Source organism: Cetorhinus maximus, chromosome 3, assembly GCF_964194155.1.
Source record: "Cetorhinus maximus chromosome 3, sCetMax3.hap1.1, whole genome shotgun sequence".
NCBI classification, from domain to species: Eukaryota; Metazoa; Chordata; class Chondrichthyes; order Lamniformes; family Cetorhinidae; genus Cetorhinus; species Cetorhinus maximus.
Genome location: NC_135881.1, coordinates 11,739,258 through 11,750,988, shown reverse-complemented (window position 1 = coordinate 11,750,988; position 11,731 = coordinate 11,739,258). Strand labels below are relative to the sequence as shown.

At 54.5% G+C, this 11,731-nt stretch overlaps 1 protein-coding gene across 1 annotated transcript in view; it reads left to right on the top strand.

The window, feature by feature from the left end:
* The first annotated feature begins 430 nt into the window (after window positions 1–430).
* acaa1 (acetyl-CoA acyltransferase 1) overlaps window positions 431–11,731 on the top strand; it is a 30,527-nt gene continuing 19,226 nt past the window's right edge. Inside the window, exons 1-5 of the mRNA XM_078536454.1 lie at window positions 431–825; window positions 4,556–4,649; window positions 5,488–5,545; window positions 5,642–5,721; window positions 11,094–11,136. Coding sequence (XP_078392580.1) covers window positions 658–825; window positions 4,556–4,649; window positions 5,488–5,545; window positions 5,642–5,721; window positions 11,094–11,136 — 443 coding nt within the window. The 5' untranslated portion in view covers window positions 431–657. The remainder of the gene's footprint in view (window positions 826–4,555; window positions 4,650–5,487; window positions 5,546–5,641; window positions 5,722–11,093; window positions 11,137–11,731) is intronic.

The window sequence follows — 11,731 nt, the reverse complement described above, 5'->3', positions numbered from 1 at the left end:
GTGAGTGGACAGTGATGTACAGGGATCTCTGTGTGAGTGGACAGTGATGTACAGGGATCTCTGTGTGTAAGTGGACAGTGATGTACAGGGATCTCTGTGTAAGTGGACAGTGATGTACAGGGATCTCTGTGTAAGTGGACAGTGATGTACAGGGATCTCTGTGTAAGTGGACAGTGATGTACAGGGATCTCTGTGTGTAAGTGGACAGTGATGTACAGGGATCTCTGTGTAAGTGGACAGTGATGTACAGGGATCTCTGTGTGAGTGGACAGTGATGTACAGGGATCTCTGTGTGAGTGGACAGTGATGTACAGGGATCTCTGAGTTGGGGGAGTGTTTTTTGCGGACAGTGTCCAGATCTCCGCTGAATTTTGCTGATTCTGATTCCGGGATTGGACTGGAGAGACGGTCACGTGACGGGAAAACGGAAGGGATACAAAGAAACAGAGATAGACAGAGAGTGAAACAGAGAGAGAGATAGACAGAGAGAAACAGACTGAGAGGGAGGGAGTGTGAAATAGAGAGAGAGACACTGACAGACAGAGAGAGAAACAGAGAGAGAGAGTGAAACATAGAGAGAGTGAGTGAGACACAGACAGACAGGGAGACAGTTACAGGGAGACACCGAGAGCCGGAGACACCCCCCCCGGGTCTCACATGCTCCGGCTTCAGGTCCTGTCCGGCCACCTGGCCCCGGGCTCCGGCCAGCAGCGGCCCCGGGGACTGGGGCTGGGACTGGGACTGGCTGGAGGGCCGGAGCAGGAGGTGGTTCTGGTTCATGGAGTGAGGACAGCGATCGGCAAAGCCAAGAGAGGGAGCTTCAAGGTAACTGGGGGTGGGGGGGGGGGGGGGTGGTGAGGGTAGGGGAGGTATGGGGGGTGAGGGTGGGGGAGGAATGGGGGGTGAGGGTGGGGGGGTGAGGGTGGGGGGGGTTGGGGGGGTGAGGGTAGGGGAGGTATGGGGGGGTGAGGGTGGGGGGGGTTGGGGGGGTGAGGGTGGGGGAGGTATGGGGGTGAGGGTGGGGGGTATGGGGGGTGAGGGTGGGGGGTATGGGGGGTGAGGGTGGGGGGTATGGGGGGCTGAGGGTAGGGGGGTGAGGGTGGGGGGTATGGGGGGGTGAGGGTAGGGGGGTGAGGGTGGGGGGTATGGGGGTGAGGGTGGGGGGTGTGGGGGGCTGAGGGTAGGGGGGTGAGGGTGGGGGGTGTAGGGGTAGGGGGGTGAGGGTGGGGGGTATGAGGGGGTGAGGGTGGAGGGGTAGGGGGGTGAGGGTGGGGGGTGTAGGGGGGGTGAGGGTGGGGGGTGTAGGGGGGGGTGAGGGTGGGGGGTGTAGGGGGGGTGAGGGTGGGGGGTGTAGGGGGGTGAGGGTGGGGGGTGTAGGGGGGGTGAGGGTGGGGGGTGTAGGGGGGGTGAGGGTGGGGGGTGTAGGGGGGGTGAGGGTGGGGGGTGTAGGGGGGGTGAGGGTGGGGGGTGTAGGGAGGTGAGGATGGGGGGTGTAGGGGGGGTGAGGGTGGGGGGTGTAGGGGGGGTGAGGGTGGGGTGTTGGGGTAGGGGGAGGGTGTTGAGTGGGGGGAGGGGGTAGGAAAGTGGGTTAGTGGGTAATTAGGGAGGTGAAGAAATGAAAGTTAATGATTCTGTTCTGTGACCTTTCATCAGTTGAATCTAGATTTTGCCTCCTGGCTGTTGGCTCAGTTTCGATGTATAGAATATCTGAACTTTGTAGTGTAGAGAGATTCACCCCCAATTCCAGTCCCCTACCACCTCTAATACCCTGCCCCCTCTCTCTAACCCCTTCCATTTCTGATGCCCCCATCCCCAAACCTCACCAGCCTATATAACCCCCATTCCCCAACCCCGGCCTCTGTAACCCCCATATACCCACCCCCAGCCCCTATGTAGCCCCCATATCCCCACCCCCAGCCCCTATGTAACCCCTATTCCCCACCTCCAGTCTCTCTCTAACCCCCATTCCCCACCCCCAGTCTCTATGTAACCCCCATTCCCCACCCCCAGTCTCTCTGTAACCCCCATTCCCCACCCCAGCCCCTATGTAACCCCCATTCCCCACCTCCAGTCTCTCTCTAACCCCCATTCCCCACTCCCAGTCTCTATGTAACCCCCATTCCCCACCCCCAACCGCTATGTAACCCCCATTCCCCACCCCCAACCGCTATGTAACCCCATTCCCCACCCCCAGCCTCTCTATAACCCCCATATCCCCACCCCCAGCCTCTCTATAACCCCCATATCCCCACCCCCAGTCTCTCTGTAACCCCCATTCCCCACCCCCAGCCTCTCTGTAATCCCAATTCCCCACCCCCAGCCCCTCTGTAACCCCCATTCCCCACCCCCAGCCTCTCTGTAATCCCAATTCCCCACCCCCAGCCCCTGTGTAATCCCCATTCTCCACCCCCGGCCCCTATATAACCCCTATTCCCCACCTCCAGTCTCTCTCTAACCCCCATTCCCACCCCCAGCCTCTATGTAACCCCCATTCCCCACCCCCAACCGCTATGTAACCCCCATATCCCCACCCCCAGCCCCTATGTAGCCCCCATATCCCCACCCCCAGCCCCTATGTAACCCCTATTCCCCACCTCCAGTCTCTCTCTAACCCCCATTCCCCACCCCCAGCCTCTATGTAACCCCCATTCCCCCACCCCCAACCGCTATGTAACCCCCATTCCCCACCCCCAGCCTCTCTATAACCCCCATATCCCCACCCCCAGCCTCTCTGTAACCCCCATTCCCCACCCCCAGTCTCTCTGTAACCCCCATTCCCCACCCCCAGTCTCTCTGTAACCCCCATTCCCCACCCCCAGCCCCTATGTAATCCCCATTCCCCACCCCCAGCCTCTCTGTAACCCCCATTCCCCACCCCCAGCCTCTCTGTAACCCCCATTCCCCACCCCCAGCCTCTATGTAACCCCCATATCCCCACCCCCAGCCTCTCTATAACCCCCATATCCCCACCCCCAGCCTCTCTGTAACCCCCATTCCCCACCCCCAGCCTCTCTGTAACCCCCATTCCCCACCCCCAGCCTCTATGTAACCCCCATTCCCCACCCCCAGCCTCTCTGTAACCCCCATTCCCCACCCCCAGCCTCTATGTAACCCCCATTCCCCACGCCCGGCCCCTATATAACCCCCATTCCCCACCCCCAGCCCCTATGTAGCCCCCATATCCCCACCCCCAGCCCCTATGTAACCCCCATTCCCCACCCCCAGTCTCTCTGTAACCCCCATTCCCCACCCCCAACCGCTATGTAACCCCCATATCCCCACCCCCAGCCTCTCTATAACCCCCATATCCCCACCCCCAGCCTCTCTGTAACCCCCATTCCCCACCCCCAACCGCTATGTAACCCCCATTCCCCACCCCCAACCGCTATGTAACCCCCATATCCCCACCCCCAGCCTCTCTATAACCCCCATATCCCCACCCCCAGCCTCTCTGTAACCCCCATTCCCCACCCCCAGTCTCTCTGTAACCCCCATTCCCCACCCCCAACCGCTATGTAACCCCCATATCCCCACCCCCAGCCTCTCTGTAACCCCCATATCCCCACCCCGTCTCTCTGTAATCCCCATTCCCCACCCCCAGCCTCTCTGTAATCCCAATTCCCCACCCCCAGCCTCTATGTAACCCCCATTCCCCACCCCCAGCCTCTATGTAACCCCCATTCCCCACCCCCGGCCCCTATATAACCCCCATTCCCCACCCCCAGCCTCTCTGTAACCCCCATTCCCCACCCCCGGCCCCTATATAACCCCCATTCCCCACCCCCAGCCTCTCTGTAACCCCCATTCCCCACCCCCAGCCTCTATGTAACCCCCATTCCCCACCCCCAGCCTCTCTGTAATCCCCATTCCCCACCCCCAGCCTCTCTGTAACCCCCATTCCCCACCCCCAGCCCCTATGTAACCCCCATTCCCCACCCCGGCCCCTATCTCCCCCATATCCCCACCCCCGGCCTCTATCTCCCCCCATATCCCCACCCCCACACCAGCTTCAGATCCTACCCCCATTCCCCACTCGCACCCCCATTCCACTCGCCCTCCCCTCTCCAGTCACCCTCTAATCCTATCCCCTGACTGCTCCAGGATACCGCAGCTCCCTGTCTGGGTGGGGTGTGACACTGCATCACTGCAGTGGGAAAACAAAGATGCTCAACTCTCCCATGGGGTGGGTTGGGGTGGGGGGAGTCCATGGGGCATGCCAGGGTTTAGTTATTAAAGCTGTTTTGCTGTAGGATAATTTTTAATCCCAGGTCCCTCCTTGAACGGACACTGTCTGCTTCACTGAACTTTTTGGCTAATTTGGTTCACACTAGTTTTTGAGTGAGAAGCTTTCTTGTCCTTCCTGAATAATTCCCCCGGGAAGCATTTCCCCCAAACCTGTATTTGGGGGTACAATGCCTAGACGCCGTTCCTGTCGTAGCTCTGATTTTATTGGGTCAAGACCAGACTGAGGGAAGTATCTTTCCAACAGTATTTCTCCACTTCCCGCATCTCTGACTTAACACGGGTGGGCCAGTAATTCCTGTGATTCCTACAGGACACGACACCAGATGAACTGCTCTCCGCTGTCATGTTGGCTGTGCTCAGGGACATCAAACTCGACCCTCATCACTTGGGGGACATATGTGTCGGTAACTAATGACTATTCTCTTTTTATGTTTTCTTCAAAATTCCCTTTTATTTTTCGGCCTTTAAATCCAATCCGGGGGGGTGCGGTGGCATTAGTGGTATTGGTAATCCAGAGACCCAGGGTAATGCTCTGGGGACCAGGGTTCGAATCCCACCACGAAAGATGGCGAGGTTTGAATTGTCTGGAAACGACCACCATTGTTGTAAAAACCTATCTAGTTCACGAATGTCCTTTTAGGGAAGGAAATCTGCCGACCTTACCTGTCCTGGCCCTACGTGTGACTCCAGCAGTTGAATCTTAATTGCCCCACCCTTAGGGGATGGGCAATAAATGCTGGCCCAGCCAGCGATGCCCTCACCCCATGGATGCATTTTTCAGAAAGTGCTGTCATTAGGAAAAAATCCTTAAGATCTATGAGTGCACAGTCCAGGTTGTCTCTCCTGTACAACAGTCAGCACTCCGATGGCCAACGAAGCCACACTTTTAAATGTGGCCCTTGCTCCGACGTAGCGTATTTTCACACCGCCATCGAGGAGATGACCCATCGGAGCTCTGGCGAGGTCGTGTGGGACTCGAGGGGTTAACTCCGCCCCTCTCTCTGCAGACCGGCCGAGTTTTCTGGCAGCTCTCTCCGCTCTTTGCACCGTCCGCCGGCCTGTGAGTCCGAGCACGTTTTCGATCATGCGGAAGTAGCGGGTTCGAAGGACAGTGCGACAGTCGGTGGCCTTAAATAGAAAGAAGATTCACGGGGGCGAAACGGTTCGAGTGTTTGCGTCGACGATACGAAACGCGGGTCTCTTGTTGCCGTCACAATGAGCGTTCGTTTGATCTTCCGCTAGGAAACGTCTTACAGCCGGGTGCTGGAGCGCTGATGGCGAGGGTGGCTCAGTTCATGAGGTACGGGCTTTAATTCTGCTTCTCTCCAAATTGCTTGGACCCGCAGACTCTTGTGCGCTCGCTCATTTTAACCCGTTTACTGTTTCTCCTGGTTAGTGGTATTCCTGAGTCTGTCCCTGTGTACTGCGTCAACCGACAGTGTTCCTCGGGCCTTCAGGCTTTTATCAACATTGCAGGTGAGTGCTGTGGTCTCGTTGCGGCCGTTCTGTATGAATGGAAATGTTCTCTTTCTGTAACTGTAGGGCCTGGAGTACAGGAGCCGTTAGCCTCATTAACCATCCATAATGCAGAGAGAAAGACTTGCGGCTATACAGCATTTTCCCAACCAGTGCAGTGTATTCACTGCTGTAATGTAGGGAACGCGGCGGCTAATTTGGACCAAGCAAGATCCCCCCACACACGGCAATGCGACGACGTTCAGGTAATCTGTTTTATGATGTTGGCTGAGGGATAAATATTCTCCCTGTGGGGAAACCCCCCTCCTCTTCTTCGGAACAGTGGTCGTGGGACCTTCATGTCCACTCGAGAGGGCCGTTGGGGCCTCAGTTTAGCATCTCATCCGAAAGATGGCTCTACCGGCAGTGCAGCACTCCCTCAGTACTGCACGGAAGCATCTGACTGGACTTTGCACCTCAAAGCTCTAGATTTGAAGCCAGGACCTGAATCGGAGGAGAAAATGCCACCGACTGCGCCAGAACTGACAGAAGCTAAGAAACATTAAATTAGTTAAGGGTATGGAGGGGAGGCATCTGTATGAGTCGACTTGTGTTATGGTTGCACTGGGAAGGGACCCGTACTGAATGGAGATTAACCAGTTATAGGGAGTAACATATAAAAAATACCAATACTAGAACTCCTTGGGGGACTGAATCTTGCTGTAAATAGTCAAGACGATATACTTATGATCTCCTGAAAGAGTCTCTGGCATGTTGAGAATTTATCTTAAACACAACCATTTACACACAGTTTATTATCATTGACTTGATTTTAGTTGAGGGTAATAACCAGATGCTCCCTAGGCCTTGAGCATGTACTGGAGGTGAAAAATATATGACAATACCCTAGAATAGGATATCCTCTTCTCCATTCAGAAGGGGAACTGGACTAGCCATATAAATACTGTGGCTACAAGAGAGGTCAGAGGCTGGGAATTCTGCAGAGTAACTCACCTCCTGACTTCCCCCAAAGCCTGTCCACCATCTACAAGGCACAAGGCAGGAGTGCGATGGAATACTCTCTGCTTGCCTGGATGAGTGCGGCTCCCACAACACTCAAGAAGCTCGACACCATCCAGGACGAAGCTTGATTGTCACCCCATCCACCACCTTCAACATCCTCTCCCTCCACCATCAACGCACAGTAGCAGCAGTGTGTACCATCTACAAGATGCACTGTAGCAACTCACCAAGGCTTTTTTGACAAGCACCTTCCAAACCCACGACCACTACCATCTAGAAGGACAAGGGCAGCAGTTGCATGGGAACACCACCACCTGGAAGTTCCCCTCCAAGTCACTCACCATCCTGACTTGGAAATATATCGCCGTTCCTTCACTGTCGCTGGGTCAAAATCCTGGAACTCCCTTCCTAACAGGACTGTGGGTGTACCTACACCACATGGACTGCAGCGGTTCAAGAAGGCAGCTCACCACCACCTTCTCAAGGACAGTAGGGGATGGGGAATAAATACTGGCCTAGCCAGCGACACCCACACCCGTTTAAAAAAAACAAAACCTCCATATAAGAGCGATAGGGATATCGGACAATAACCCAACAACTGATTAAGAAGAGATTGATTACAGGTCCATGGTAATGACCGTATATGGTTTGGCATTGGAACATCGCTGTAGACTTGGGATCTGTCTGGGCAGGGGAAAGTGGGTGTTAGGGGGAAGGTTTATATTGTGGGATCTCTCCCAGTGATGGCAGCTCTACTGGGTGTTGAGGACGTGGGTGCATCAGATTTTCCCTGTTCTCACTGCCAAAAGGTTGGAAGTCCCCCACATCCACTAACGTTCCTGCGCCACTAAAAGCAGCTGCTTTACATTTGAGCCCTGTTTTTTTTTAATTCGCTCGTGTGATTTTGGGTATTGCTGGCTAGGCTAGCATTTATTGTCCATCCCTAATTGCCCTTGTTCAGAGGGCATTTAAGAGTCAACCGCATTGCTGTGGGCCTGGAGTCACATGTAGGCCAGACCGGGTAAGGACGACAGGTTTCCCTCCCAAAAGGGACATGAATGAACCAGGTGGGTTTTTACAACAATCAGCAATGGTTTCATGGTCATCATCAGACTTTTAATTCCAGATTATTATTGGATTCAATGCCGTGGTGGGATTCGAACCCGGGTCCCCAGAGCATTGCCCTGGGTGTCTGGATTACTAGTCCAGCGACACCGCCTCCCCAGTTTATTTTTATTCATTCATTGGGTGTGGGCTTCGCTGGCTGGGCCAGCATTTATTGTCCAACCCTAGTTGCCCTTGAGAAGGTGGTGGTGAGCCGCCTTCTTGAGCCGCTGCAGTCCATGTAGTGTAGGTACACCCACAGTGCTGTTAGGGAGGGAGTTCCAGGATTTTGACCCAGTGACAGTGAAGGAACGGCGATATATTTCCAAATCAGGATAGTGAGTGACTTGGAGGGGAACTTCCAGGTGGTGGTGTTCCCATCTATCTGCTGCCCTTGTCCTTCTAGACGGTAGTGGTCGTGGGTTTGGAAGGTGCCGTCAAAGGAGCCTTGGTGAATTACTGCAGTGCATCTTGTAGATGGTACACACTGCTGCTACTGTGCGTCGTGGTGGAGGGAGTGAATGTTTGTGGATGTGATGCCAATCAAGCGGGCTGCTTTGCCCTGGATGGTGTCAAGCTTCTTGAGTGTTGTGAGAGCTGCGCTCATCCAGGCAAGTGGGGAATATTCCATCACACTCCTGGCTTGTGCCTTGTGGTGGACAGGCTTTGGGGAGTCAGGAGGTGAGTTACTTGACGCACGATTCCTAACCTCTGACCTGCTCTTGTAGCCACAGTATTTTTTGTGACGGTCATAATCACTTTTGCTGATCTTTAATAGCTTGTCTGCCGAACATTGGCGGGTTGACTTCCTCACCCTGTGAAGTGGGACAGATTTAATGCTCGTTTTATTCTTACTGTCTGAAGGCAATCTGAAAACAGCGAGCTTCATTCTGCTGTGAAAGTTGCACTTGACTCCAAATGCCCTGGGATTTTTCACTTGGTTTTAACATGTGCATATTGATCATGGTTTGAGGAGAGTTGGACTTTGGATGAAGGGCAGTGGTTGAGGCTGAGTTTGTGGGTCACTGCACTCTCGAGAATCGTACCTTCAGTCAAGCCTGTCTGAACAGACTTAACGCGCTGTGGACAGTCGACCTGACTTCCACATCAATAACAAAAAAAAAAGACCTACATTTATATAGCGCCCTCTGTGACCACCGGCTGTCTCAAGAAGCGTTTTACAGTAAATGAATCACTTTTGAATTGTGGCCGCTGTTGTGATGTAGGAAACGTGGCAGCCAATTTGCGCACAGCAAGCTCCCACAAACAGCATTGTGATATTTCTGTGATGTTGGTTGAGGGATAGATATTGGCCAGGACACCGGGGGGGGGAGGGGATTCGTGCCCTGGGATCTTTTACATCCACCTGGGAGGGGCAGACAGGGCCTCTGTTTAACGTCTCACCCGGAAGGCGGCACCTCCGACAGCGCAGCACTCCCTCAGCGCTGCGCTAGAGCGTCAGCCTTGGTTTTTGGTTTTTTTTTTTGCGCTGAAGCCCTGGAGCAGGACTTGAACCCAGAACATTCTGACTCGGAGGAGGGAGTGTTACCAACTGAGTCAACAACCCCCGAGGTTGGAAGTCAGGTGGTTGTGCCCAGCGCCATCGGTGGATGCTGTGGGAGATTGAGGTTGAGGGTGTTCCACGGTTATCTTTGAATTTTTACATTACTGTCCCATTTGGCCCATCATGTCCAAGTTGGCTCTGTGCGGGAACTATCCTTTCACTCCGATTCCTCCATCTCCTGTCCCTTACACTTCTTGTTCTTTATCAAACATTAATCTGCCTCCCTTTGCAAAGTTCATGTGGAGTCTATGTTTTTGCTATTGTTTCTAACTGGGCGCTCCACGTTCTAACAACCCTTGTGTACAAAACGAACGTGCGTTTTTCTGAACCTCTGTTCTCTCTCTCGATAAATTTATCTACTGACGTGCAGCCAGCGGTAATCGCTGCTCACTGTTTTCGAGAACCAACTGACAGCATAGGCTTGACGGGCCGAACGGCCTCCTTTGCTGTAAGTTCCTGTGATTCTAATTTTCGACCCACCGGAGATCTCCTCCTTAACCGATTGTCGTAAGACGTAGGAGCAGAAGTAGGCCATTCGGCCCATCGAGTGTGCTGTGCCGTTCAATCAGATCGTGGCTGATCTGATAATCCCCAACTCCACTTTCCTGCCTTTTCCCCATAACCCCTTGATTCCCTCACTGATTAAAAATCCGCCTGTCTCAGCCTTGAATATCCTTAGTCACCCAGCCTCTACAGCCCTCTGCGGTAAGGAATTCCTCAGATTGACTAACCTCTGAGAGAAGAAATTCCTCCTCACCTCTGTCTTAAGTGGGATAAATATAAATAAATCTTCGTCCCTGCCCTTCTCTTGGTGAAGCTCCTCTGACTGTCCAGTAGCTGTTGAGCAGCTCTGGCTGACGTTTGTCTCTTTCTCTCTCTCTCTAGACCAAAGTACCCAATCTGATTGGTGCCCTTGGAGCAGTAGAGGCTGATGGGAGATTTGATAGCGGCGAGGGGGTTTTGATGGGGTCAACAGGGAGAAACTGTTTCCACTGGCAGGAAGGCCAGTAACCAGAGAAACGCCGGATTTGGCCGTTTGGGTCCAGAGCCAGAGGGCGAGACGAGGAAACCTTTTCCTTTTCAAACACAGCGAGTTGTTGCGATCTGGGGATACGCTGCCTGCACAAGGATTGTGGAAGCAGGCTGAGCGGCGACTTTAAAAGGGGGATAAGACCATAAGACATAGGAGCAGAAATTAGGCCATTCGGCCCATCGAGTCTGCTCCACCATTCAATCATGGCTGATGAATAAATACTTGGTGGGGGGGGGGAGCCAGTTGCAGGGCTATGGGGAAAGAGCAAGGTGTGTCGGATAAGAGTCACTGCGGCACAGAAGGTGGCCCTTCGACCCATCGAGTCAATGTCAGCTCTCTGTAGAACAGTCCAGTCCGGTCCGGTCAGTTGCTCGATCCCTGTAGCCCCTGCAAGTTTCTTTTCCTTTGGAAATCATTGGCTGCTGCTGCTGCTGCTTCCACCACCTTTTGTAGGCAGCAAGTTGCAGGGTTTGTTCTTTCAAAGAGCTGATATGGGGTACGATGGACAGAGTGGCCTCCTGTGCTGTGGCGTTGGGTGAATTTGAAGGGGCTAAAGTCACAGTCACTTGAAGTGTAATTGGCCGCGCTTTTTAACAAATATATTTTCCTGTGTGTGTGACCGATGATGAACAACTCACTCACTGACCGAAGCGATGTGTTTCTTTCCAGGTGGCATCAGGAATGGCTCCTACGACATTGGCCTGGCCTGTGGGTAGGTTCAGGTTCGTTGTTGGACCGCGTGCTCCGCGTCGGTTTTATGTCCCCGCCTCGCGGGCCCCACAGTGACCCGTTGCCAGGATACGGCTGTGAGGTTGGCCTCGCGGTCCCACGGTGACCCGTTGCCAGGATACGGCTGTGAGGTTGGCCTCGCGGTCCCACGGTGACCCGTTGCCAGGATACGGCTGTGAGGTTGGCCTTGCGGGCCCCACAGTGACCTGTTGCCAGGATACGGCTGTGAGGTTGGCCTCGCGGTCCCATGGTGACCCGTTGCCAGGATACAGCTGTGAGGTTGGCATCGCGGGCCCCACAGTGACCCGTTGCCAGGATACGGCTGTGAGGTTGGCCTCGCGGTCCCACGGTGACCCGTTGCCAGGATATGGCTGTGAGGTTGGCCTCGCGGTCCCACGGTGACCCGTTGCCAGGATACGGCTGTGAGGTTGGCCCGCGTTCCCCTCAGCACCCTCCGCACGAGCGCGTCCCACCGTTGGCCGGCTGGTTTCCTTGGCTCGCGGTTTGAACGGGTTTTTGGCGAAGTCTGCGAACCAGGGGCTGGTGGTGGCGCGCGGGGTACCTGTGCCAGGAGGTTG